Source organism: Topomyia yanbarensis, chromosome 3 (assembly GCF_030247195.1).
Source record: "Topomyia yanbarensis strain Yona2022 chromosome 3, ASM3024719v1, whole genome shotgun sequence".
Classification (NCBI taxonomy): domain Eukaryota; kingdom Metazoa; phylum Arthropoda; class Insecta; order Diptera; family Culicidae; genus Topomyia; species Topomyia yanbarensis.
This window is the reverse complement of record NC_080672.1, coordinates 38,321,882-38,349,769: the sequence shown is the minus strand read 5'-3', so window position 1 is coordinate 38,349,769 and position 27,888 is coordinate 38,321,882. Positions and strand designations below refer to the sequence as shown.

General features: G+C 38.6%; 1 protein-coding gene across 2 annotated transcripts; it reads left to right on the top strand.

Moving 5' to 3' along the window:
* Nucleotides 1-9,828: 9,828 nt before the first annotated feature.
* Nucleotides 9,829-14,309, top strand: LOC131690935 (zinc finger protein 665-like). 2 transcript variants are annotated; one of them, XM_058977019.1, is made up of 8 exons: nucleotides 9,829-10,088; nucleotides 10,151-10,559; nucleotides 10,619-11,008; nucleotides 11,064-11,684; nucleotides 11,748-12,191; nucleotides 12,279-12,686; nucleotides 12,776-12,886; nucleotides 13,326-14,309. In XM_058977019.1, the coding sequence occupies exons 2-8, from the start codon at nucleotides 10,384-10,386 to the stop codon at nucleotides 13,957-13,959; spliced, it is 2,784 nt and encodes a 927-aa protein (XP_058833002.1). In that variant the 5' UTR covers nucleotides 9,829-10,088; nucleotides 10,151-10,383; the 3' UTR covers nucleotides 13,960-14,309. The 2 variants fall into 2 exon arrangements, with proteins under 2 accessions (XP_058833002.1, XP_058833001.1); XM_058977018.1 differs by having other exon boundaries at nucleotides 9,829-10,559.
* The last annotated feature ends 13,579 nt before the right edge of the window (nucleotides 14,310-27,888 follow it).

Genomic DNA, 27,888 nt, shown 5'->3' with positions numbered 1-27,888 from the left:
ATCCAGATTTTATACAAGAAGTGCTTCATTGGATGTAACCGTTATTTAGCAGGCGGGTTCGTATATCGTGTTGCTGATGTTCCCATATATACAGCACTGTCCTTCAAACGAACGCTGTCGTCGGGAAATGAGTTTTTGCCAGTTCCGAAAATGATGCAAAGAATCTCTGAACAATGAATGGAAGGCAAACCTAGGCAGCTTACAGAACCGCAAAAAGTGAACCAATGGAAAGAGGTATGAAAACTTAAGTAACTAGAGCAATAAAGAGCTACCATGTTCCATTTTTAGTTGTAAACGTTTATAGCTTAGAATTATACCAATTTATTTACAGCCAATAGCCATTCAGTATTGGAAATGGACATAGTACTTTGTTATTCTAGTTTTTACTAAACACAAACAAATAATGAAAACAAAATTATGTTTGCTTAGGATTACAATTCATTCCTATATAAGATATTAAACAATAAATTTAATTTGCGCTTATCTGAGGCTTAAAAAAAGAGATAATAACTACTAGAGGGAGCAAAGCGCTACTGTCTCCATGCATTCACGCACTGAAGCATGGGGTCTCGCTCTAGCATATTTCATCCCATTACTTTGCCATGTGTGTACCCGGGGCAATATGTGTCAAACTAATGGGCCTAGAATATGTAAGATCAAGATAATAAACCACCAGTGTTAATAGCGGCATGCGACCTGTAGTAGGTCCAAACTCCTTTCATAAAAATCAAAATACTGTACTAAATTCGCTTTCTTACCCTATTCAGGTTAATTCCAGCCACTGTCAATTTCCAGAAAAATGCACTGAAGTTAATCACTTACGGCCAATTTCTTCACTGGATGAAAACCGGTTTTCGCTGAAAACCAGTTTTCAGGTTTCTGGTGACCACTTAGCCGAAAACCGGTTTTCAACGAAAACCGGTTTTCATCCAAGTGAAGAAATTTGACGTTAACGTAGTCGTCTCTGGATTCGATTCCTTTGTGCGTTATCGTTTGACTATCCCATACGATGAAAAGTGCCTGGGTGTTGTCATTTGAGTTTGGCCTGCGCGATTTTCATTGAATGTGCTTCGAGAAACAACGACAGATCAATGAAAGGCATTTTCAGTGTCGAGTTGACGAGCATGTACCTAAGCAGGTGTACGATACCAACCAACTACAATGGTACATGGCTGGAATAACTGGTAACATTTGTCGAAATATTTATTTTTAAATAATATATCGCAAAAATACTAATTTTAGGATCAACCTGTTAAGGTATTGCTATACGAAAATATACAGAAGGTTGAGAAGCTGTCATTGACATTTTCGTAAATAGTTACGTCTTCTATACCTAAATATAATGGAAGCTTCGGCCAGCAAAGAAAAACGTTTGCCATCGTCGCGTAACGACATCTGTGAAACCGTCAGTTCCAATATAGTGGAAATCAGGAGCCATAACTACAACGACGGCAAACCTAACAGCTACCAAGTGACAGTAGTAATCGATAATTGGCGAGAAAGCCCGAATAAGCATCACAACAAAAAGAATTATAACTAGTAGAGGGAGCAAATCGCTGATGTCTCCATATATTTACAGACTAAAACTTGTGATGTCGCTCCATCACGTTGCATCTCATTACTTTGACAGGTCTAGCCGGCGCAATAAATGTAAAACTAATAGGCTTATTATATGAAGGAGCGATGTGATAAACCATTAGTGCAACCAGCGGCATGCGCCCTCTAGTAATTATAATCTCTTATCACAATGCTGGCTATGTTTGGAGCTAGGAATTGTATTTTGGTTCCATCGAATAATAATGGGCCGTTCTTTGTTTGCTTGCTCTTTCGCTTTTTACGGCGTTACTAGTAAACTTTGAAAACTTTATTCAGTATATATCGAAAAATGATGGTTTCAACTAGCTAATTATGCAATGTATGGAAACGCAAATGTAAAATTGACCCAGTAATTCCCAGCAGAGAAAGTAAAAAAAGAGAGGCTCTCTTTTGATCAGACCTATTGAATACACTGAAGTCTTTTTTATGCGTTTTTTATGTGACTTTTTTTATGCGGATTTTCAAAGTTATGCGGTTTTTTTTATGCGGATTTTCAAAGTTATGCGGTTTTTTTTATGCGGATTTTTTTATGCGGTGCGTATCCCCCGCATAAAAAAAACTTCAGTGTAGTCTTCATTCCACAATTTTGCAGTATACCAAGCCGTATAGTTTGTGCCATGTAAGGGTTTTGTGCCTGGTATTTATCATGCAATAAAATTTTCTCGTATAGTATAGTATAATACGTATAAACATAGTGAACTATTCAATGTAATCCCCAGGCATTTCCCACATTCAATAATACCAATGGTTTTCAACCGGTGGTGAATTAGACTATCAAGCAAAATACGGTGTTAAATGGCAGTACTTTTCGAGCCCCAGCTTGATCGGAATGATATTTGATGCGCTCTTTGTTTGCTTGGCTGATCAGCTGTTCTTTAGAAAACTTGTGAATAGCTGATCAGCCAAGTAAACAAAAAGCGCAGCAAATGTCATTCTGGTTAAGCTGGGGCTCGGAAAGTACCACTATGTAACGTATGTATGTATCAATAAAATAATAGTAACAAATAGTTTTTTGTTCATAATAAACACGTGACTATTGAAAGTACTGGGCACTTTTTGGACCTCAACAAATGCAAACTAACAATTTGAGTTTATGGGGCCCAAAATGGGAATTTTTCAAAGGTGAGAGAAAATAAGCTGAGTTTTGATGAAAATTTACAGTATTTCAAATATATTAAGATTATTGCGTTTGTTAGGATCAGATTGTGCACTTTAAAACATGAAGTTGTCTGTAATATTTAAAAAATACATGTTTTATTTGTGGTCGCTAATACGCCAAACTTTTTTCGTGCCTGTAAGGCAGTTGCAAATAAGTTACCACCAATGGTTAGTGCCTCTAAGGTAGTGGCAATTATATTGCTACCAACGTTTTGGACCTCTTTAACATTATTGCCACCAAGATTAATTAATATAAGGGGCCATCCATATACCACGTGGCCAATTTAGGGGAGGGTAGGGGTCACGCGAAAGTCCACGCTTGTCCATGGGGAGCTGGGTGGAGGTATTGGCAATGTCTACACGCAAAAGAATTGTGCATGTTTGATTCTATAAATTATTTCTTCATTTTTAATCAATAAAAATTCTTTATTGTGAACCAGGAAATTTATTGAACCAAACTTATTTTTTTGGTTGGATCAACCAAAATATCTTTTGAATCAATCTTACAAGTTTTGTTATCTGTGCTTTTCGAAAATCTACAAAATTATTGTTTGTTCCAAACAAATCAGTGATTCTAACAAAAGCATGCAGCTAATTGATTCAAAAGGACTGAATGCATTACATCAACAGTCCTTGTTGAATTGAAACAAATAAAAAATAAAAGTTGCTAGGAAGAAGAAAACTTTTTCCACGTGCGTCAATGCTGGAGAAATTCGCTATTTTTAAATCAGGGAATTCAGATTTCGGTAAATTCTTATAATGCTCAGATTTTCCGGACTCGAAGGGCGCAAGGTTAGTGAATAAATTAAGTCGAATGCACACGGTGCGTTTTATGGTGCCTTCCTCTATTCCAGGACTCAAACAAAACACCCTGTGTGGCTTAAAAACGACAATCGCAGAACTGAAAACACGTCACCGCACCAGAAATAAATAATACCCGTTCGAGAGGGCAGTTTCCTGTACTTCACCATCTCTGGTCCAACAGGATGACACAGCGTATTCGTGCGCCTTCTGCAATCTTTTTGGAAAAGCCGAGACTCTGAAGCACTACATTATAGCGCATATCTGGAACAAATCACGCGCACGGCCAAAGGTACCACATAAAGGGACGGTGATTAGAATCGTATGCGCTGCATGTAATAAAATTTCTTTTCATTCCAAGCAAACCTACTCCGGAACAGGTTTGGAATCCCTTATGGATTCTCGCTCAAATGCAACAAACGATTGAGTCGGAATCGGTTGTTGCCTTTGAGCTGGAACTCATAATGAATCCATTCAGAATTCCAAACCGATCCCGGAATGGGTTTGACTGGGCCATACTGAATCTATTCAGGATTCCGAAGCGGTTCCAGAATGATTTGACAGCGTAAAATTAATGCGTTTGTAGCCTGTTTTTAGAGAAAGGCCAATAAGTCAACGGCCAGTATTTACTTTGTGTGGTTCATTTGTACTGATGTGATCTGTTGTCAGCGAGTAATGGTTTGTTCTAAATTTGTCACCATGACAGTAGGCCTTTGGTTCCTATTAAAGAATAGGCATATTTTATATACAATAAAATTGGTTTTGATTCAATATTTGGTATGCATTGATTCAAATATTTGTTATGTTTAAAACAATAAAAGATATTATTTGATTTAACATAATTGTTTTTTGTATTGAACATTTGACATGCATTGATCCAAATATTTTATTAGTTTTATTCAACAAAACGAGCTCATTGATTCAACAAAGTTGTTTGTTGTTTCGATTGTTGTTATGATAAAATCAATAAAAAAAATTTTTGGTCCAACTATTTTCCATATTTGATCCAATAAATTCTTCAGAGTTATTTCAACAATTAATTTATTTATATAAACATGTATTTTTTATTGAACACAGAACAACTTGGTAAATTTATTATTTCAACCCTCATATTAGTTGACATTAAAAACTATTTTTCTGCGTGTACGTGGACTTTTCGTTATATTTTTGTCTTTTATAGAAAAGTAAATAAATTTGTATCGTCATTGATGTGAATGCTTACCTTCAATTTTTTTCAAGATTTTGATATAGTCAAAGCACTTATAACAGCATAGTGTGTGATGGTAATAATCATCAAAAAAAATCAGAGGAAATCGTGCGAAAAAATCCGAGAATAATTTTTCTATCTGAATCACTTGATTCAATCTTCTGTATCATAGTCAAATCTCACTAATTTTGGATTTGAAAGCTTTGAAATTATGGGCCAATTCAAGAATCCATAGGTTACTTCAATTTTATGTTGTAATGATGAATCTTTAAAACGTAAATATAAAAGATCATAATGTCGTCCAGAAAGGAGATATTTCCATGGAAATTTCACAAAAGACTAAAGAAGTGTATGATATTCGGTGGTTGAAGTTAGAACGATTTTCATTAAGTCCTTCTTCGCCAAAGTAGTTTAACACAGAAAATTTTTCTGAAAACCAATTTTTATGAAATTGTTTGAAAAAAAATTTGGAAAGTCCACGTGGACATCGTAAGGAGGGGGTAGGGGTTATTGGAATTGTCCACGCTTGTCCACGGAAGGGGGAGGGGGTTTAAAAAGAAGGATTTTCTGTCCACGTGGTATATGAACGGCCCCTAATTTTGCGAAAAAAAATTCGCATGTGTGTTAAATTATGTAAATTTTGAATATTATCATAGTATATGTAGCCTAATTTTCACGGCCTTATAAAGGGTTAAGTTTTATTGGTCAATATGTATAACTGTCAACCACACACTTAACGAGGTTCTGCCCTACTTTTTATATTTTGGCTTAAGATAAAATAATAGACACTAGAGTCTATCCCAGTAAAGTTCAGCCGGAATTCTGGCTGGTTCTAATTAGTTAGAATCGGTTGTGTCACTGAAGCCGGAACACTAACTAGGTTTTGGGTGACAGCTTTACTGCCTATAATCGCAAGTCAGTCCCATGTAGATATGGAATCCCATAGAGCATGGGACTGACTTGCGATTATGGGCAGTTTACAAAAAATAAGGAAACCTGCGTGAATGTGTTTCTATATGTGGCCATGTTTGTTTTTTTGTTTATCTGTGATGCTATTGCAAGAGAGACAAATTGCATTATCGTGACCGAACGATCCGGGTGCTCTGAATCATTTTTTGTAGATTTCCAGTTCACTCGTTCTTGGTTTGTAATACTCCATGCACATCGAACGTCCACCACACGCACTTCTTTCTCGATTGCACGCAGTTAACGATTATTTAGTTAACTACACCACTGAGAACTGACATACAAGTAGAGTTTTCAACTTGTGTAAGAAATTAAACTGTCGCTTTGAAATGACAACAGCAAATAGCAACTTGCCACCGGTCGGCGCTTAGATCGGCCAGCAATCGCTATACGGGATTTGTATGCAAACTTGGATACAACGGTGACTCACGCAAACCTGTATACGATGGTGATTTTCAACGCATTTTCATTTAAATTTTTACACAGGTTTTTCGGGAAAGTTTGTTCTAGCTTATATGTCTGTTCTCTGTGACTATTGTCGCGCTTATAATAAAATCTCACATTGCGGGCGTCTGAAAGGCGCATCAAATATAGCCGCAGTTGCTCCGCAAGCAGATTTCAGTGGAGCTTTATTTTTCTGCTAGCTGTGTGCTTTTCGAAAGCTTCAAGGAAAAAGCTGCCTATAAATTTATATAGGCGGCTGTCACGCGCCTATCTCAATTGAGCTTTCATATAATCGCATATCGAGCGATTATCCTGCAAGGCACAATACACTAACTGGAGAAAGTCTTATTCGCAGCCGCAACATGTAACTAATATCGCTATCATATGTGTCCCAAAATATTTGAATTCTTCGACAACTTCGTACCATACTCGATTTAAGATCCGTCCTAATGCAGAATAAGACCCTTAATAGTGTAGCCCTACGTCAATACTTCGTGCAACCACATAGGGTTATTCTTTGAAGTGTTACATTTCTTATAAAATAAATAATTGGAATCCGCTCAAACTTTCAATATCTGTCTCCGAGGCCCGGAGGGTCGCGTCCTTTATACCAATCGACTCAGCTCGACGATTTGGGACTATATCTATGTGTGTGTATGTATCTAGAAATAAGACCAAAAACATGCAATCATCGATTAACGCAAAAACGGCTAAGTTAAGGTCAATAGCATCTTCGGAGAGTTTATTGGATGTAATATACCTTTTCTTTTGATATTGCGTTTTCACAGATTAATCCCCCTATAAGTGAGATATTTTCATAAAATTTCTTTAATGTGGTTATATTGAGATGATGTCTTGAGCAAATTTATAGCTCTTTCTATTGCAAACATTTTAGCTAAAGACACCAAGTGTCTATTTGGTATGCCTTAAAAATTATAGCATGTTATTTATTATTCAATATAGTAATGATCCGTTTAAATATACCAGAAACCGGAAACGATTATTGCATTTACGCCGAAATTTTGGCACAGTTCCAAACCAAATCTCGTCTGGTTTCAACTGGGATATAGCTATATCAATCCGATTCCGGATCCAGTTGGGAAATCTGAATGGATTCAATACGGATTCCAGTTCAAATGGAACAACCGATTCCGACTCAATTGGTTTCGAAATCTGTTGTTGCATTTGAGCTGGAATCCATACTGAATCCATTCAGGATTCCAAACCGTTTCCGGATGGACTGCGCAATACCGATCAAGCATTTTTTTCAGGGATGGAGATACGTATGGATAGTCATCTAAAGAGTGAACATTATTGATGTGCACTTCCAGAATTGTTGTTCCATAAGATTCCTCTAGGAAGAAATGACATCGATAACTACGTCCATGCCAGTGATGTTTGCTTGTAATTCATGTTTGATATTGGTGGAACTTTGTATAGGAACCGAAGTTGGCACTTATTTCATTAGTACGGCATCTTGCCTGTAATGAATCGCGGAGTCTCGAGATTTTTTTCTGCCGTCGAATCCTTTGTAACAAATTTTGCACTACATTGCATATTTTTCTCTTGACAATGCTAATTCGTGTCCCGATGAAAATAATCCACATAGATTGCATTTCAGCTTTAGAATCACAAGTGACTTGACTGGTTTCAGCAACTCGTTACCCGTGCGCATCGCTGCAAAGAACACTTTTCATAGTCCACAGAGGCAATTATTTCTTATTCGATCATTTTTATTAAATTACATAATATGCAATAATTTTATTATTTTCGTTTGCCTCCTAATACTCTGGATACTTTTTTTTAAAAAAATATGTACAACAACCATTGAAAAAAACTTAAGCATGCTACCGAGCATGCTCAACAGTTTTTACCTTTTGCTCAACTTTCGCTGAGCATTTACTCAAGATTTATAGCTTTATTCATACGAAATGAGATGTTCGAAAAGCAAACACTCAAATTTAGAATGCAACTGTCAAAGCAAAGTTTTATTCATACCAACTTGAGTAAATGCTCAACGCAGCTGCTCGACTGCTCGAATCTCAAGAAGCTGAGCAAATGCTAGTTTTTATTCATACGGCTTATTAGTGTTGGGTAAATTTGGACTCCCTCTCTTTCGTTTTTCGTTGAATAAAGAAGATTGCGAAGATTTCAGATTACCTTCTGCTTCTGCTGGTAATGCAAGTTTTGTGTGTACACCAAACCGCCTGGTTGCAAAAACCAATAACAACCCAGTCAAAAAGGGTAAGTTGCTGGCTAACGGGGGGCTATTTGTCAACTCGGATGCGCTAATTGCCCTTCAATTTGCCAGCCAATTGCTGGCAATTAGGGGGCTTTTCAAATGCAACATTTGGGCGATTTGCCGCTGTCATTTTTTAACCGCTCTACCCGACCTTAAATCGCCCAGGGAACGCGCCATTTAATCGACCTTAATTGCCTAATATGAAAATTACAAATATTACTTATTTTCGGATTCATTATCTACTCACATAAACTTATCACTACACCAAGTAATCACCACCAAATTATAGGACGAATCAATGGTTAAATTGGCTTTGCTCACCAAAACTTACCACAATCTGACTTTTATTAACGGCCAATTTCTTCATTGGATGAAAACCGGTTTTCGTTAAAAACCAGTTTTCGGGTTGCTGGTGACCAATTAGCCGAAAACCGGTTTTCAACGAAAACCGGTTTTCATCCAGGTGAAGAAATTGGCCGTAAGAGTTTAGGTCAGATATCTTGTTCCACTATATTTACACACGGTTCTTCAATCTCCCACATTCGTTGACTAAATGAAGTGCACTAGACAAACAAAATACAAGCGAGAACACACCAATCATTTAAAAAAACTATTTTAAGTTTAAGCCAAACATGAACCGCTATGTTTGAAAAACGCAAATACAACCAAGTCCTTTTCAGCCGCCAGAAAATTTGTTGAAATTGCCTTTAAATCGCATTCGCAAATTGCATTTGTTCCTAGGGGCAATTAGCACAGGCGAGTTGAGTTAAACGTCAAACTGTTTAAATCGCCTGACCATGTTCGTCCGCCTTTTTTGACAGGGAAGCAAAATAATTTGGTAAACCGTGCAGCCAAATTTACTGTTTTCCTCTCCGTGTGTCTTTGTATTTGAAACATCATCTGTGGCCAACTACTCATTATCGCGCCATCTACACGTCGATTCGTACATGGATCTTTCAACGAAACCCAGATAAGCTCATCCGGAATTCTGGCTGGTTGTAATTCGTATTCCGGTTTCATTGACAAAACCGATTCTAGTTAGATTCGGTTGTGTCACTGAAGCCGGACCTGGAATACAATTAGTACCAGCCAGAATTCCGCCTCATTTTCGGAACAATTCGATCATGAATCGACCAAAGGGCCGAAGTCGCAATGATATCGAATCGAGAAAAATAACTTTGAAAATTCGGTTCAGAAAATTAAATCGTATTTTAACAGTGTTTGCATACTGCGCCTTCAAATGTATTGAAACACTTTGAAACAATACTAGTTTTCGGAAGCATAACTAAAATGTTTTATATAGTAACGTTTTCGTCGATAAAATTCAAAACAGATTATTTCGCCGAGTGTTGTTATGAAATGTTGATTAGGCCATTTTTGAGTCGCCCTCTTGTTTTGACGACTCTTAATTTCGCCCTGCAGTGTCGCCAAAAAACAAAAATCAAATGTGGCTTTCGCCGTGCTCGCTGGAGGGGAAAATTTGTTATTCCCCCTGGGCGTAACAAGCACTTGGTTTTTGTTTAGGGCGATTCTGTTTACGGACCTTGTAAACAATGATGCTGTCAATTTCGCCTGTATACACTACCATAGAAATGCAGAGGCGTAACCCGCCTGGCTTTTTGTTTACAGTTGAAAGTCGGATCCGCCGTTTTGTTTTTTATTGATTTTCATGAAGTGTGAAATATTTATAAATGAGTTTTTATATTTTTTATAAAGTATTTTTACTCCTCTTTCAGATATTAATCAAATCTCTGTTTGTGTATATTTGTTAGTTTCGCCCATTTGTCGGTTCACGATCGAATTGATCCTTACATTTGAAATGGGCTAGCTGCCAAAGGTAAACATTGAGAAAATTGCTAAACAAGTTAGTCAGTTTGGCCTCAATAATATAATATCTTTGCAAGGAAGTAATGTAAATAATCTAAGAGTAAATAATAGTAGTAACCGCGCTGGAAATTCTGTACAAACAATGGAAATCGCAAAGCAAGACATCAGTAAAACTATCAATTGTGAAGCGTTCATTTCAGATGCATTCAGTTCGAATTGTGGTCCAGAAAGTAAGAGCAGTCATCTTTTCAAAGATCCCAACTCAGAACCACCAATAATAATTATTGATCTTAGTAGTTGCAGCGAATCTAATCAAAGGTAAATATTACTGTATCGTATTAATAGCTCCAGTTCGCTAACGATTCCTATATTTTCAGTGAGAAAACATCGGGTGCCCTCCTCGCACAGGATGATGCACAACAAAATAGCAGTCAACCACATGAATGTGAAATTTGTGGCAAACGATACCTTCATAGGAGGAACCTTGTCCAACACGTCAGCGTACATCGCGGCGAGCGGCTGCTCAGTTGCGAATTCTGTGATAAGACTTTTATCAGAAATTCTAGCTTATGGGCTCATCGGTATACCCACACCAGGCCGTACAAGTGCACCGTATGCGGCAAAGATTTTTCGCAAAAAGTCACCCTAAATGAACATATGTCCATTCATACGCGAGACTATCGGCACAGCTGTGATGTGTGTGGAAAAGGATTTAATTTCGGTTCTCGTTTGAAGGAGCACAAACGTACGCATACTGGGGAGCCCGGGTGAGTCAGTTCCTATTCGAATGATAGTTGCATAATATATTTGGCATATTCTCAGCAAAAAGAAAGTGAAAACCGAACCAACAGGAAAAAACGCGCAGAACAACGGGGATTCATCTCTTAACCTGCCGAAAGCCTCTCGCATTTTAACCAACGATTCTAAATGGTTACACAAATGCAAGCTTTGCAACAAGCGGTTTCTACAGAGGGATCAATTTGCCGCACACGTCCAGACACATCTCGATAAACGGCCCCTCAGTTGTGACATCTGCGGTAAGACATTCTCCAGGAACTCAGCTTTATTGATTCATCGGTATTTACACACCGATGAGCGTCCGTTCAAGTGCACCATTTGTGGCAAAGATTTTAAACACAAAAGTAGACTAACTGTACATATGGCTTCCCATTCGGGTGAGTTTCCACACAAGTGCACTATATGCGGGAAAGCCTTTGTCTTGAAAAGTAACCTTTCCTCACATATGTCCCTTCATACGGGTGATCGGCCATTCAAGTGCCCCCTTTGCGGCAGAGATTTTGTTAAAAAATATCTCCTATCCTTGCACATGTCCGTTCATACGGGTGTCTATCGGTACAAATGTGATGGGTGTGGTAAAGGATTCAATACTAACTATCGTTTGAAGGAGCACCAGCGCATACACACTTGTGGGCAGCTGCACAGGTGAGTCGATTCATTTTTTATTTATATTGTCTACAATCTGCTAAACGTTGCCTATCTTTTCAGCGAGAACGTCCCTGTGGATGACCATGATATGGATGATAAGCAAAATAAGGGAAATCCACCCAACTCTCTGCAGCCAACATCTCAAGTCTCAACCGTCGATTCCACTCGACCATACAAGTGCGAATTTTGTGACAAACAATTCCATCGTAAGAGCAGTCTAGTTCAACACGTCCGGGTACATCGCGGCGAAAAACCATTCGGTTGCGATATCTGCGACAAGGCATTTTTCAGGAAGGACAGCTTATGGAGTCATCGACGAACACACAGCGGTGAGCGGCCGTTCAATTGCACGGTGTGTGGCAAAGATTTTGCTTTCAAAAATGTCCTCACCACACACATGTCCATTCATACGGGTGTCTATCGGCACAGGTGTGATCTGTGTGGCAAAGGAATACATTCCGTTTCTCGATTGGAGGAGCACATGCGTACTACGCATGGGAACGGGTGAGTTCCTATAATTACTGACTGAATGGTTTAATGATAGAATATGAATGAGTTAGCCTCAGTTTGCTCACATTCTCATATTTTCAGCGAAATGAATTTGCAAAGCAGCAAGAATTCACCCAACAATATGAAGGTAAAATCTCCTATCTTGCCACACGAATGCGAGCATTGTGGTAAACGATTTATTCGCAAAAGCCGCCTTGCTGAACACATCCGCTCACATACCGGTGAACGGCCGTTCAGTTGCGATGCATGCGATAAGACTTTCATTAATAGTTCAAGTCTTTATGCACATCAGAATTCACATAGCAGACCGTACAAGTGCAGCATATGCGATAAAGATTTTACCCAAAAAGTTAGCCTAACCACACATATGTCCCTTCATACCGGTAACTATCGGTACAGTTGTGACGTTTGTGGTAAAGGTTTTAATTTGGAATCTCGATTGAAGGAGCATTTGCTTTTGCACAAACATACTGGTGATGTAACGCATAGGTGAGTTTGTGTTTTGTTCTTTTATGTAGTTGCTGGCTAGATATTGCCAGATGACACATCTAGTTTGAAACCGGTTCCCGTATTTTCAGTGAGAATACAGTGGCAGAATACAACGCACAAGAAGACAAGCAGAGCAATGAGTATCCCCACAACATTGTAAAGGTAGAATCTCCCATTTTATCCATCGAATCCACACAAAGGTAAGAACGTTATTTGGTTGGTAGGGTGATGAGCCTATTTTCACCATACTAAGCAAGGTGCCTCACTAATTCGGCAATTTCTTGCCTTACAATCAATGGAATGCGTAAAAATTGACATCAACCGCTTTGCTTCGTAGTTAAGAACCAATATAGTAACACAAATGCGTTGAAAACAGTAAAATTCTCGAGTTTGAGCACAATGAAAACTCGAATCGAGTGCCCCTATTGTTGCGCTACCATTTGACTCAACGCGTTGAACAAAGATGGCAGACACTGCTCTAACCAACGGCTTCAAATGGGTAGGGTGATAATAGAAACATGGCGCGAATAGGCTCATCACCCTATCTGCTAAAAGTTTAATCGCTAGTCAGTGACTTTATCTGAAACATTATATAACTACGCAACATACATTTTTTTATAAAGGTTTCCATACTTTCAGCGAGGAAAATCTCTCAACAAACGATGCAAGTGACGACGTGCGAAACGACCAACAACCACCTAGCCCCCTGCATGAAGCATGCCCCATTCCATTTATCGATTCCAAACGGCCACATGAATGCAAACATTGCGCTAAACGATTTCTACAGAAGTGGCACCTGGTCGATCATCTTCAGACACATAGCGGCAAACGACCATTCAGCTGCGATGTATGCGGTAAGACATTCGTCAGAACTTCTACCTTGTCGATCCATCAGAAGACTCACACCGGTGAGCGAGCTTTCAATTGCACCGTATGTGGCAAAGATTTTACCTACAAATATAGTCTAACCGCACACATGCAGATTCACACGGGTGAGACACCGCACAAGTGTAACGTGTGCGGCCAAACTTTTGTCTACAAAAATGGTTTAATCGCGCATATGCCCATTCATACTGGTGAGTGGCTTTACAGGTGTACCGTGTGTGACAAAGGGTTTGCCATAAAAAGTGCCCTAACCGACCACATGGCTCTTCACACGGGTGTCTATCGGCACAAGTGTGATGTGTGTGGTAAAGGATTCCATGCCAGCACTCGTTTGAAGGTACACAAACGCAGGCATATTAATGATCCATCGTCCGGGTTGGTCAGTTAATTTCCTTTCGGGTAGTGATGTTAGGTGTATTATTTTTAGTTTGTTATCGATTCTTCCGCTTTCAGCGAAAAAATAGGTAGACCAAATACGGGACACAAGCTAATCTAAAAGATTCTACAATAATTGTTGTCAATTGACTGAGCCATGTGCAGTTGTGTTAGTGCGAGATTGAGGTTAAATCTGATGGAGAATCGTGCGCATCGCGTAAACATATATGTCTATACACATTGCAACTGTGTTGGTGTCCTAGACGTTAAATAAGTCAATGGTAATAATTTTAATACAATGTGAACTGAATTCTAGTACGAATAAGTTATCCCACTTTGTCAAATCCTATACCAATTATAACAATAAACGTAAATTTTAAAATCATGTTGCGTTTTCAATTTTTTAGTTGAATTTGTAAAATTGTGACGGTTTGTTAAAAAGGAGAGGAACAATAACAAATTTCGACTACTTTTTATGTAGCACAAATCTACAATTCGAACAAATTTCAGAGCTTTTTAATTTTGCTAAATTATGATTAATGGCTCGGCTAAATATACAGAATGTGTAGCAAAATCAACTTAAAACTTAGAGGCCCGGGGGCGGCTGCTTTTGTATTGAGCTTTTCCGGGAGATGTAAGGTAAATTGTTTACATACAAATAATATTTCGTTCGCGTATCACAAGGAAATATTCTTTTTCAACACTTATCACTTTACACATTCTATACACTGAATAACCTTCTGTGTGTATTTTTAGGTAGTCCCTTAGTGAATGCATCTGTGGGCTGATCGATACTTGGGATGATCTGTAGCTTCATTCTAGCTTCTTTAATGGGTTCTCTGAAAAATATCCATACCAAGGAAGGGTGACACTCCCCGTACAGCGAAAGACTTCCGGCCGATTAACCTGCTACCCTGCGTAGGAAAAACTATGGAGTGGATGGTCACCAAATCCATTTTGATCAGCGCCAATTCGCCTTTCGCAAGGGTGGAGGGACTGAAGCCCATCTTGAAGCTTTTGGAGAAATCGTTCGACAACTATACTGGACATCGCCAAGGTGTACAACACAGACTACCGCTTGAAGCTTCTCTGGCAACTAGCTGGCTGGAGAGTCAGCGGAAACCTTGGGAACTACATCAAGGACTACCTCAACAATCCTGTCTAAACTAATAATAATAAACATATATAAATTGGATGGCGGATCTTTTACAGTGTATTAAATCGCAGAATAAACAAGTGCAATATGTTTGAAAGACCATCCCGAAGAAAGTTAACCGGAATGAGAGAAAGTCCCCATGGCAATCCGTCGAGTTACGACAACTTAAAACAGCAAAGCGAGCCGCCGTGAGAAAATTCACGAAGTACCGAACTCTGTCACTCCGGAACTACTATGTGAGGCTCAATTTCGAGTACAAAAAGGTGAGCAAACATTGTCACTCACGTCACAAGCACAATATACAACGGAAACTCAAATCGCACCCGAAATCTCTATTGGAGGCATATAAGCGAACAACGCAAAGACTTTAGCTTTCAGTCGTTGATGACTCTGAATGGTAAAATGGCTACCAATAGCAATGAAATCTGTCGTCTCTTCTCCATCAGGTTCGCCAGTGTTTTTAGAGCAGAAGTATTAACTCCTGAGCATGATTTCGCCGCCGCCAGAAGCGTTCCTTTGTAAATACAGACTTTTGGTCAAATGGACGTGGATGATACGGTGATTACCCGAGCAGCCCGCCAGCTGAAGTCAACTCACAAACCGGGACCAGATGGAATACCGTGCGTTCTTTTGAAGCATCATATTGACCACTTGCTGTCTCAACTTCGTCACCTTTTCCAACTGTCCTTATCGAAATGGGGTTTCCCCTCGTGCTGGAAATATGCGCATGTTTCCTGTATATAAAAAAGGTAAAAGAAATGATGTTGATAACTACCGTGGCATCACATGACTATGTGCTATTTCAAAACTGTTTGAACTTGTCGTCATGGCGCCTCTTTTCACCCACTTCAAGCAATACCTCAGCGATGACCAATACGGTTTTATGCTTGGTCGACTACTACGAGTTTGCTATGCCTTGCACCTTGTACATCACTGCGAGCATGGCGGAACGGAATCAAACGGACGTTATTTACACTGATCTATCGGCAGCATTCGATAAGATTAACTACGATATAACTGTTGCAAAGCTGCGGAGACTAGGACTACATGGCTCACTCCTTAGGTAGTTCAACTGTTATCTTACCGACCGGTGGATAAGTGTCACTATAGGCGATTTCCAGTCAGATAGTTTCAATGCTACCTCCGGTATCCTACAGGGGCGTCACCTTGGTCCGATAACTTCTCTATTATTTTTCAACGATGTGAATTATGTTTTGAAAGGACCTCGCCTGTAATTTGTCACCCGTGTTAAAGATCTTGGAGTCATAGTGGATAACCAACTCACTTTTAAGCAGCTCGTCTCGTTCATCGTCGGTAAAGCATCACAAACGCTGGGCCTCATCATGTGTCTAGCTAGAGACTTCACCGACGTATAGTGCTTAACGTCGCTATTCTGCGCACTTGTACGCCCAATCATCGAGTTCAGCTCTACAGTGTGGAGTCTTATCTACTTGAACGATGCGGAAAGAATCGAATCATTGCGCGGCTACGAAAACTACGAAAGCCAGTGTTTACTCATCGACCTGGAAACCCTGTAAACCCGACGAGAGCTCCTGAAAGTGTTCTTCGTGGCAGACGTTCTACAGAATAGAATCGACTGCTCTGCCATTCTGCAGGAAATTTCAATTAATGTGCTCCCCAGGGCCCTGAGGAACAGGAATTTGTTGCGGTTGCACTTTCGTCGGACAAACTACGGGATGAACACAGCCATCAACGGTATCTAGAGAACTTTCAATAGAGTTGCTTCCGTCTTTGACTATCATCTCTCACGCACAAGGCTCCGTCGTTTGTTTGCAAGTGTGCTGTCAGCATCCTGATTCTGAAGAAAAGTGTTATCTTTATTTGTTATCATTTTGACCTTGTTATTTTTGTGTATTTTAATGTTATTTCAATAAAGGTTAATGCTGTTATTTATTTTAATTATCGAAACATCATTGGAGCTTCACAAGAGCCTGTTGATGTAAACAAACAATGAACAATAAACAACAATAAACGATATACTGTACCTTCTTCGATTTTTTCACCCCATCAGAATCGAGAAAATTAGATTGTGTACATTCGGCTAATCCTAGCAGGCGTTTCGTTAAGAGCTAAGAGGATCTCTCTCGCTCAAATAATTGCGACGTTGGCTTGATGCCCAGTTTACATTAGTGCTGGTTGCCATCTGCTGGTGCCAGCATGCTGGCAACCAGCACGCTAAAAGCATAATGTAAACGCTTGCCAGCAGCTGGCACCACGGATGGCATGCGTTTACATTAGGTTTTACACCAACCGACGTAACCCCACAAAATGAGCCGGATGAACTTCGTTTGACAATACTCGGTGGTTTGTTTACATGGAAGTTACGTGAGTTCGAATGTAATAGATGAGCACCCGTTGCACTCGCACTCACGCAACTGACAAGGTAAACAAACCACCGAGAATTGTCAAACATGAACTTTATTCACCGTGAGTTCATTCGTGTCGTCATCTTGTAGAACTCAATTATGCTGGTAGCATGCTGGTTGCCAGCATGCTGGCATCAGCAGATGGCAACCAGCACTAATTTCAACGCTACATGAAGCTAAATACCGAACAGACCAGTTTAATGACAAATTTGAAAGTGACAAGACGTATATAAAGAATTCTAGCATTGTTACAGTCACGATACCGACAAATCAAGGATTCCCGCACCGGATCTACACTGACACTTCCAAACTGCAAGAAAGAGTCGGAGTGGGGGTCTGCGGAATAGGAGTTGGTCTGGCCAATCGCCTCCCCACAAACTGGTCCTTTTCGGCAGAAGCTGCTGCCATCAGTCTCGTGATTGCAATGAGATCAGAAGGAATACTTTGTCAGTCTAATTCGAAGACTCGTTTCGCTTCTCAGCCACTGGTGATTTATTCTTTGGCCACTTGAAAACCTTTTTTGTTTACGTCCCAGTTAAACTCATTCCGGAACCGCTCGGATTTCTAAATGGAGTCATTATGGATTTCAAATCAAATGCAACAACCGATTCCGACTCAGAATCGGTTGTTGCATTTGCTTTGGAATCCATAATGACTCCATTCAGGATTCCGAATGGTTTGACCGGGGTGACGTGTCGTTTCAGCACATGACAACTTCCATCGCTTAGAGTAAGACTCCTATTATTCTCCCTCATGACTGTTACTGAGTAGGGGAGAAACGTGATTCTCCCTTTCCACGAGTTTGGTACTCTACTATCACCTGATTACCAGGTTTAACTCGACACGGGCGAGCACTACGACGTTTGTCTTCCCGTTTCTTGCTAGCCAACTTTGCTTCACGCTCCTGATTGATTCTTTTTGCTTTTGTGGTTTGGGTTTGGTTCGTTGTAAATGTCAAGTGAAAATACTGACAGGATCGCCGGTATTTTCACTTGAACTTCCGTGCCATAAGGAATCAACCCAGTGAAGCGGTTAGCAACACTCCTGACTGCGTCTTACCTGTTTAGCGCTAATGATCCAAATGTGACGAGTAATGGCGGTTCATCCTGTTCTCGAACAATGTTGCCATGCATGGTCGACTATGTTATGTCGACCACAAGTGTCATGGCACTTAATGAGAGGGAGAGGGAACGTCACACCACCATTTTATCCAGATTGTAGGGAATACGTTCGATCCGTTGGCCACGATATGCTGGGTTCCCGGTTACTGCGGATTCAAAGGGGAATGAACAAGCGAGCTCATTGTCAGCTTACGGAATGCAGGCCCAACAATTGCTGACGAAATAAGTCCCATCGACGGATTTAATCTGCCACTTCAAATCAAAACCCTTAGCTCACTTCATTAGCCACTGGAGGAACCAACTCGGTCGACTCCAAAAAATCAAGGCAGGACCGGAACGATGGGCCGACCGGGATAACGGAATCGAGTAGAGACCCCTCTCCCGGCTGCACTCAAGCTAACTCCCCCCGTATGCTTGGTATGCTAAACCAGGCTAACCGTGGAACATAATCTCCCATGTCTGAAATTGCTGCTAGTTTTTAAGATTACCGGGACCAGGAACCACTTATTTCGGATTTGTAACAGCACCCTTCAAGGGACACTCTCAGGCCTTTACGAGGAAGCTTAGGAGAGAAAGCTGATTTTCCTCTTTCGAAAATTTATAGGCACATTAAAAGATGTTCCCACAATGGGATGGTCAGACTCTCGATCTTTAGTCGTGGCGTAGCGCTGTTTTGCATTTCTTATCGAAGCGTTTCTTAAAAGAATGTTTCATTTTGTCTGCACATAATTTATATGCGGGATATGTCGAGTGATCATGCGGAGTCTCTCCACAGTAGAAAAACTTTTCATGATTCTCTTAACATTTACCACAGCGTGCCTTGCTTCTACAATAAGTCACTGCATGCCCAATTGTTTGCAACAACGGCAGTTCATGCCTCGCGGCACAAAAAGGCGAACAGGTAGACTAACCCCGTCCAAAAGATCAAAGTTTGAAAGAGCAGTTTGGGCGAAAGGTTCGAAAAGAGGCTGATGGAAAATAAGTTGTTTTCATATACTCCTTGATTTTTCCTGAACGCAATTGCTTGCGAACTAGAATTTTCACTGGCCGAAGCCAAGGGATCTTGAAGAATCGAACCCCATACTTTGCAATTAAGGCCTCTGTTGGAGACAACACCATCAATCTCTACTTCCCGGACGGGTACATAGACACGATACTTCTTCGTACACGGCCAAGTGGTATTTAGTTAAATCTCGCATATATTGATGGCGTTAAGGGGTTATATACAAAGTTGGAACTCAAAAAATGGGAAAAAAATTATTGAATATTCTGAAAGTACATACTTTTGAAAATATCTGTGCGAAATTTAATCTAGATCGGAGCGCCAGATTTCAAACTGCAGCCGTTCGCAGCGCGCAGGTTCTTCCGCGAATGAAATTAACACAAAACTTTAAATGCAATTATCTCGGAACTAAGTTTTTTTTGAAAAGTACCGTTGCGGTGAACGTGATATCTCAAAAACTATTCATCCGATCTTCATAAAAAAATTTTCAATAGGGATCTTTAATTTGGAAAAATTGTGCCAGTTTTTCATATGTATTGGTAGCGGGTATCCTTACCAGTACACTCATATCATTCTTAAACCCTTATTATTCTTTTATGATTTTTAAATTTAAAAAAAAAACAAATTAAACTCAACCAGCAAACTGACAGTTGTCCTACTAAATGACGTATCTGCAAATATCTCGTTCGCCTCATTGTTAACCGGGACAGCACCCCACACAGCATGATCTGGTACTTTGTCAATCCGCTAGCAACCTGCCATCCCAAGTTTCATCTGCAAACTATGGTAGATCTGATAAGGCAACCTATAGGGTCGTGCAAGTCGCATGGGTTTGGATGTGTTATTGTCCTAAAAGGAAACAAACTAAAAAATGTTTTTTTTCAATAGTTTCGGGCCAAAAAATTGAAAAAGGACTGAGATATTAACTCACGGTACTAATCTGCATCAGAATATGCCTTAACCCGCACACCCCTAAAGATCCCTATTGTTTGTTTTTATATTCTCGTGTACTTGAACGGTTCCTTGTTCAACCAAAAATTTTTGATTCTTCTCAATTTTTTGGTCAACTTGTTTTTTGCAGGAAATTTTTTTTTATTGGGAAACCGATCCGTTCAAGTACACCACAATACATTTTTCTTCAATAATCTTTTTACTTTTTTGATTTCTGTTGAGCGGTTTGGCTTGGAGAGCGTTCACCGCAAACCTCTGTCAAAAACACGCTTGAGGGGATAGGCCATAACTCCACCAACCATGAATATTTTTTTTTACTTCAACCTGTTTTTTCGAACTTCGATAGTACTACTAACGAGCTGTTTTCCCCTTTTTAAATAAAATTTGCATAAAGCACTTTAAAAAAATCACGAACTTGGCTCACTTTTTCGCCACAACTATGTATATAACCCTTTAAATAACTTATCTTTGTCCTCATTCAAGTTTGTTATGAATATATACTAAACTCGTTAGTGATACTTTTTGCATGTTTCAGGCAACTAGGCTCCCCTCATTTTCATAAAGTTGTGACCTAGTTTATGTACAGAGAATAGATTTGGTAATGGCATGACGGAAACCATGACACAAAATAAAAACAAATATCTCCTTTAATAAAACCGTTGTGTAGGCGTTATTAAAAGGAAATTGAACATAATTATAGAACACGGGATTTTTGTTCATGGTCCTGTTTTTGTAGCGTAAAAACGTGATCCAGAATGCATTGTACTTTATTCACGATTTCGGAAGCATTTTTTTCGTGTAATGGTACTATTTTAACGCAAAAAAAAAAAAACTAACAGGGCAGGGAATTTTGAAACAGTCGTTTTACAACATCGCGAGTATGAGTGTATGAAACTTCATTTATCCTTAATAGAATGAAATAATCTAAAATCATCGGCCAACTTAAATCAAAAAATATAAATGGTCTAAGATGACTGCCCTGTGGGATCCCTAAGCTCACAGTGAAAGATGAGGTCTTGAAATCTCCTATTTTCGCTATTTTCATATCCCTTCCAGTTAAGTATCTAGTGGATATCGATGAGGTGCATCCACTCACCGCAGTAGTAGTCTTTACTCAGGGTGGCGATTCCTAGAAAAAACCTGGAAAATCAGGGAATTTCAGGGAATCCTTGTTGATCTGGAAAAACCCTGGAATTTTCAGGGAATTTGTATTCAAATCAGGGAGAAATTTCGACCTGGTGTTAATAATTTTTTATAAATGCGACTGGAAAATATTGGCTCAAATATTCGGTTGAACGCACTTATTCCCTTCAACACATTTTATAGAAGGGAGAATTACTATATTACTATATTTACAACTTCTCACAACCATGGTTATATGGGTCATCCCCCGTCAGATTTACAACCAAAATTTGAATTCGTTCCAAAATTTTTTCTTGCATTCTTTAGCTAATAATAATTGACACGTATTTTTTGTTTTGGCTGAATATGATACTTTTTTCAAGTTATTAGATTTTTAACCTTTGAAGTTTATAAAAACGAACATTTTTGAATCACTGATAACTCGAAAAGTATTTGATGCATGGAAAAAAATATTATTTACAAAAAGTTGTTTTTGCATGAGCTTACCGAAAAAAACAAAAATAAATATTTTTGTTATATAACTTATGAAATCTGCAATTATTATAATTATTATAAATAAATTGATAAAATATCAAGAATCATGTTTAATCTTTTTTTTGTGAAAAAATCTGGAGTGGATATCAAAATACTATGCGAGATATTACAGTTATAAACTAAAGACAATCCAATTTTACACTAAACGACCAGTGACCTGTTATAATTGTATTATCTCGTAATGTAATGGAAGATCCATTCCGAATTTTTTACCTAATCTAAATGATTTTAAAAAATAATAAAATGCTTTTGGTTCAACTTAAAAAAAATTGCTTCTAGTATTTGCAGAATACATAAATTACATAGCAAAAACAAATATGCATTGCAAAAACAATTTCGATGAGCTCAAGCGAAAAGGCACTTTTAATATTTAATATTTTTTCTACAAATTGAATAGTTTCTGAGTAGAAGATTCTTTGATTCCAGTGGATACTGAGTAGGTGTAATTGCCTACGGGTCCGCTACCTCCCCCCCCCCTTTTGGCCTTTCATACAGTGGTACGCTGAATGCAGAATTGTAACGAATTTTGAGCGTACTGTTAAGTGGAGCCGCTGCAGAGCAAGACTCGAGCTAGGATGGTGGCTACCAACATACATACATACAAATTGAATAGTTTCTGAGTTATCAGTGATTAAAAAATGTTCAATTCAATAAAGTTAAAAGTTTTACAAACTAATAAATTGAAAAAAAAGAATCGTATTCATTAAAAACAAAATTTAGTGCGAAAAATTTTCAGCTAAAGATCGCAAAAAAAAATTGGTTGTAAATCTGACGTGGACTGACTCATATATAATATTTAATACGTATGCCAAATTGATTTATCGACGGCCTTGTTGTGATTCTTCTGAGTCTGTAAGGTAAATACATATAAGTACGCTTGGTGTGCACAGGCCGTTTACTTTGACACGGCTCAATGCATTAGCTTGGCCGAGCCGTGGGTATTTTTTTATGTTTACAAATTGTAGACGAAACAGATGGGTCAATAATGTGAGAGATACAGAGTGGTAGAGTAATTATTCCTATTAAATCGAACATACTGTTGATAATCTAGTTGCATTTCCAAAATAATAAAGCAATAAATTCTTTTAAAAAATGCCGATTCTTGAAATAAGTCTTCATGACCGTATAACAGTATATCGCACTGTAGCTGATCTCTTGTTTTGCGGCAGCTTATTTTTTGCTTATATGACCAATTTTGGGGTTTGTAATCAACTAATTCTCAACGGTGTAAACATGTTTTATTCAAGTTCTTTCAAGTACTAGCCATCGAGTTAATTCTAAGCGCAACTCAATTGCACTCGCGTTAAGTGCTAGTCCATAGCGGCATTAGGTAACGCACAGCTTTCATATCTGACAGACAGAATTATTAAGCAACTAAATAAAGTTGTGAAGACCGCTCCTGGGTCAAATTATCAGATAGATGACGATTGTTAACAATCTCTGCGACAAACCCAAGAATTTTGACATCCATATTGCAAAGATTCTTTGAAATTTACAAATAGTATTTCAAAGCTGGGACACACCTCCAGGACCGGTTGTCCGGAAACATGATCTCATATGATTCCTTATAGCAGGTTTAAAAAAGTAGATGACTTCCTGATTCCAAACCACCTACAAATATTTGAATATGTTTAAAATTATAATAGTAATGACCATTGCCCTGTCAGTCTGCTATGCGGTAGAAACGACCAAAAAGTTCCCATCAGGCCCATTTACTACATCTTCAATTTTATCTCACTAGAATTTATGCCTAGTGATGTACTATGATGTCATTAAGTTTCATGTTCTAGTTATGAAAAGCAAATTGTAATTTTAAATGAAATCTGGAAAGGTACTCGCGCACTATGTCGTTACCTAACGGTTAAACACTCAACTCCACTTAAAAATTCAACGTTTTCGATATGGGTTTCCGTATATAATAGAACTACCTGAGGATGACTTTCGCAAGCTCCAGTTTCAATATCGCCTTCCGCTAACAGACTGGCGGATACGACAATATTTAAAACCAAGAAATAGTGTATTTAACCGAAGTTTGCCTCCCTTTTGCTGCGAAGCTTCACTCATCTCACAACGTGCTGCTATTGCCAGATTGCATTAAAAATCGCTTTATTTATTTATTTGTTTGTGTTTATTATATTCCAAGATGGAATTTCCAACTGACCTTTTCACTGCCATTCAAAGCATAATTGTCTTATGTATAGAGGGAATCTCATAGAACATGGGAATACGAATACGATCTTAACGGCATTTTAGACGGTACTTAATTTCTGAAATGACGAATTGGTGGGAAATGGCAGGCAAATGAGAGACTAAAAAACTGTTTGTCTCAAATCACAAGTAATTTTTTCAAAAACCAGTTTCTATAATTTGTTCGCAGACCTGTCTGTTTTTTCTTGTGATTATTCGGCATTTTCTTGAATTATGCCCCTATTTTAAAGTTGTGAAAAAGTGCTGGATGATTTTGTATCAACAACGCAATCATTATTTACCCTCCGGAAGTCGCGGAAATGGCCCACTGAACGAGCAGTCGCTGGTGCGCTCAGACGATTTCGCTAAATTTTCAGAGCAGCGTGCACTCAGTGCACTAGCATGACTTCCGGAAGCTTCAAAAGAAGAATCCAAATCTAACCAGAACATAAAAAGCGGATTATAACTGCACAGAAGTGGTTAAACCGTTTCTGTAAACAATCTTCTTAGTACATATTCTGGGATACCTTCCTGTTGGTATGAAGTTTTTACTGGTTCACCCACTGTTGCAGAAGACCTGCTTAACCAATTATTTCTTGAGAAACTTAGACTTCTATATCGTTCAGAATTACTTTGATACTTCATTTCGCTACATGCCATGAAGCTTGGTTGAAGTCTTCTACGTCCAAGTTTTGTAATCCATTGCCACACAGGAAAAATTGGTAGAATATCCACGTTACAATTTTCGAAGAAGTGTTTAGCCCTCATATTCTGCCTATCACTATAATTCGAAGTAATCAATACCTTCAATGACTTCGTTCCTTGATGATGCTTCGAATTATGCACAAACACATTTGACGTTTTTATTTTATTATTATTTTATTAGTGTACGAACAGAATGTTTGTCTCACTATCGAATCCATTTGGTCGTTTCTTAAGATTGTATATTGCATTTCTTTTTTATGTAGCTGATCGCAATCGAAGTTTTGGAAACAGTGTGAACAGAGCTTGCTGATTAGCTATTAACTATTCCAATGAGATATCTTTTGATTTCCGTTTGGACCGCACATATTATTTCTAATACGCATTTCATTCGACCCATTTTTGAAAGCGCATTTAACATGTCAACGAATTATGTATTTTGAGATTAAAAAGACATACGTCCATATTTGTGAAAAATATTTCATTTTTGGTTGAATACATCAAGAGATCTATGTGTTTTTAGGTTTCCATATTTTGTCGCGAACAAACTTTACATTGAAAATTGATGTAAGAATGGGTTACGACCACCTTCAAGTGTATTTGGAATATGATAGAGTATGTTAAAACGGTGCCTACTTAACCCTCCGGAAGTCGCGCATATGGCCCACTGAATGAGCAGCCGCAGTTGCCCAAAGACAATTTACTAGCTTTTCAAAGCAGCGTGCACTCAGTGCACCAGCGCGACTGCCACAAGGTTAACGGAAGATCCCAGACTCATCACCATTTCCACGCAGACTAAAATACATAACACTATGAGAAAATTCATCCCTAAAATGTCAATCCGCTAATTTTTCCAGAGCACTAGCTCCTCCTTTTATGCACGGTCCCATACATTTGCTTGTCGGTCATCCCTCGGGCCTGGTAACAATTTTTCACTAGTGGTCTATCCTCAGCTTACTTGTGCATATGCCAGAGGCGGCCTTATCGCGAATACTATCACAGCCTCAACCAAAACTATATTTAAAATAACCGTTATATTAGACGAAGCATTGTTTTCGAGTGTTATGTCTGTTGGTCTGTGATTTCCATAAGCACCACGATGAGTATGCAATACATTGATTCAAGATTTGTCACAATCAGGCCTCTAGAAAACATAATTTTATTTAAAATTTTAGAGGATGTAACTTGTTTAGATTTAGAAATATTTAAATTACATGGCATTTAAAAAACCAAAAGTGGTTTGATTGAAATGGAAGATACAAAAGGTTTAAAACTAACTAAAAATGCAAAAATGGTGTAAGCTCAAACGATAGACATTGAAAAATGTGAATTTAATTTGATTTGTTTGAGCACTCTGGAAAATTTTTCATTTTCAGAAATGAGTCGACACCCTGTTACTGCCGAGTTCAGTCACAGAAGGTTGCTCTGTAGCTAAAAAGCTGATGGTCTGTTATACACGCAAGATGCTGATTCAAAAAAGTGACTCCGTTATGCGCAAAATTCCAGTGATTGCAATGATAATGTGAAAGCACAGACTAACAGACATAACACTCGAAAACAATGCTTCGTACGCTTTAACCAAATACAAATAATTTGTATTTGCTTTAACGGTCATTTCAAACATATTTGTAGTTGGTATTGTGATCGCATTTGATATTATAGCGCCGCTGACATATAAACAAACATATGGGTGAAAGAACATTAGTGAAAAATATTTCCTATGTCTAGTGTTCCGGGAAAATTGCCGTATCGATATTCTTAGCGGAATTCCCTCATAGTGTTATGTCTGTGTTTATAAGTTCAAAACACAGCAGAATTGGTTTCGGTCTTGATTGAAACGTCCCGGGCATAGTTATAGATGCCAGGCCTTCGTGAGACCTTAAAAAGTAAAGTCTGGAGGGGTTTGTTTTTGTAGATTTGTTTGTTGACGTTCCCAAATGTGAGGAAGACCTGAATCATTTGACCACGTCAGCAAAACTCTTGCCAGACAATGAATTTTTGGCTATCAAGTAAACTTTATATACGTATATTCCAAACCGTTCTTTTTTTGCTGAAAATAAATTGAATCGAAATGTTCAATCGATGCGTTTCCTGACGCTACTTCCTTCCGATTGTTGTCTGAAGCTCTTGCAGCATTTTGAGCACATGGAATACCAATCAATGTACGAACTGCTCTGCTAACAATGTCAATATACAGCCTTATACTACGTTCACACTACGAGTTAAAACGTGTTGTTTTAACGCTATCTTGATGGCGTTTTTCTTGTTGCCAATTATTAAAAAACATAGTATTATTCTGCATTACGGCGGATCAGATTTTCGAACGAATGTGGTTCGATCGAAGTAGGCTCCCATTTGGTTTGGCTGTCGTTCTTGAGAATACAAATCACATTCCTTCGAAAAAGCGATCCGCCGTAATGTAGAATAAGACTGATAAACTTGGCACCATAAACGACTTTTAATTCAAATTTTTGCCGTTTACTAACGCGCTTAAGAGTTACAAATATTTGAACGCCCCTATTTTTTTTCGAATACAGACTTTTGTATGTATCCCGGCGCTCTTGGCCCTGACCCCAAGGTAAATGTTTTTGGACTACTTCAATTGTATTATTCAATTCATTTTCCAAAATTTGTAGACACTTTAACATCCATCTATTGGGTGGAACACTGGCTGATATAAAATCATATGTCGGTTAAGAAAACTACTCATCAAAATAGTGTCTATTTCTTTATCCGGTTTTTACACTAGGTTTTTTAA

Bases quoted from the DNA above. Each gene is read 5' to 3' on its own strand.
- LOC131690935 (XM_058977019.1), top strand. From the start codon at position 10,384: ATGGAAATCGCAAAGCAAGACATCAGTAAAACTATCAATTGTGAAGCG. The intron at 11,009-11,063 runs GTGAGTCAGTTC...GCATATTCTCAG, and splicing joins ACGCATACTGGGGAGCCCGG to CAAAAAGAAAGTGAAAACCG. The intron at 11,685-11,747 runs GTGAGTCGATTC...CTATCTTTTCAG, and splicing joins ACTTGTGGGCAGCTGCACAG to CGAGAACGTCCCTGTGGATG.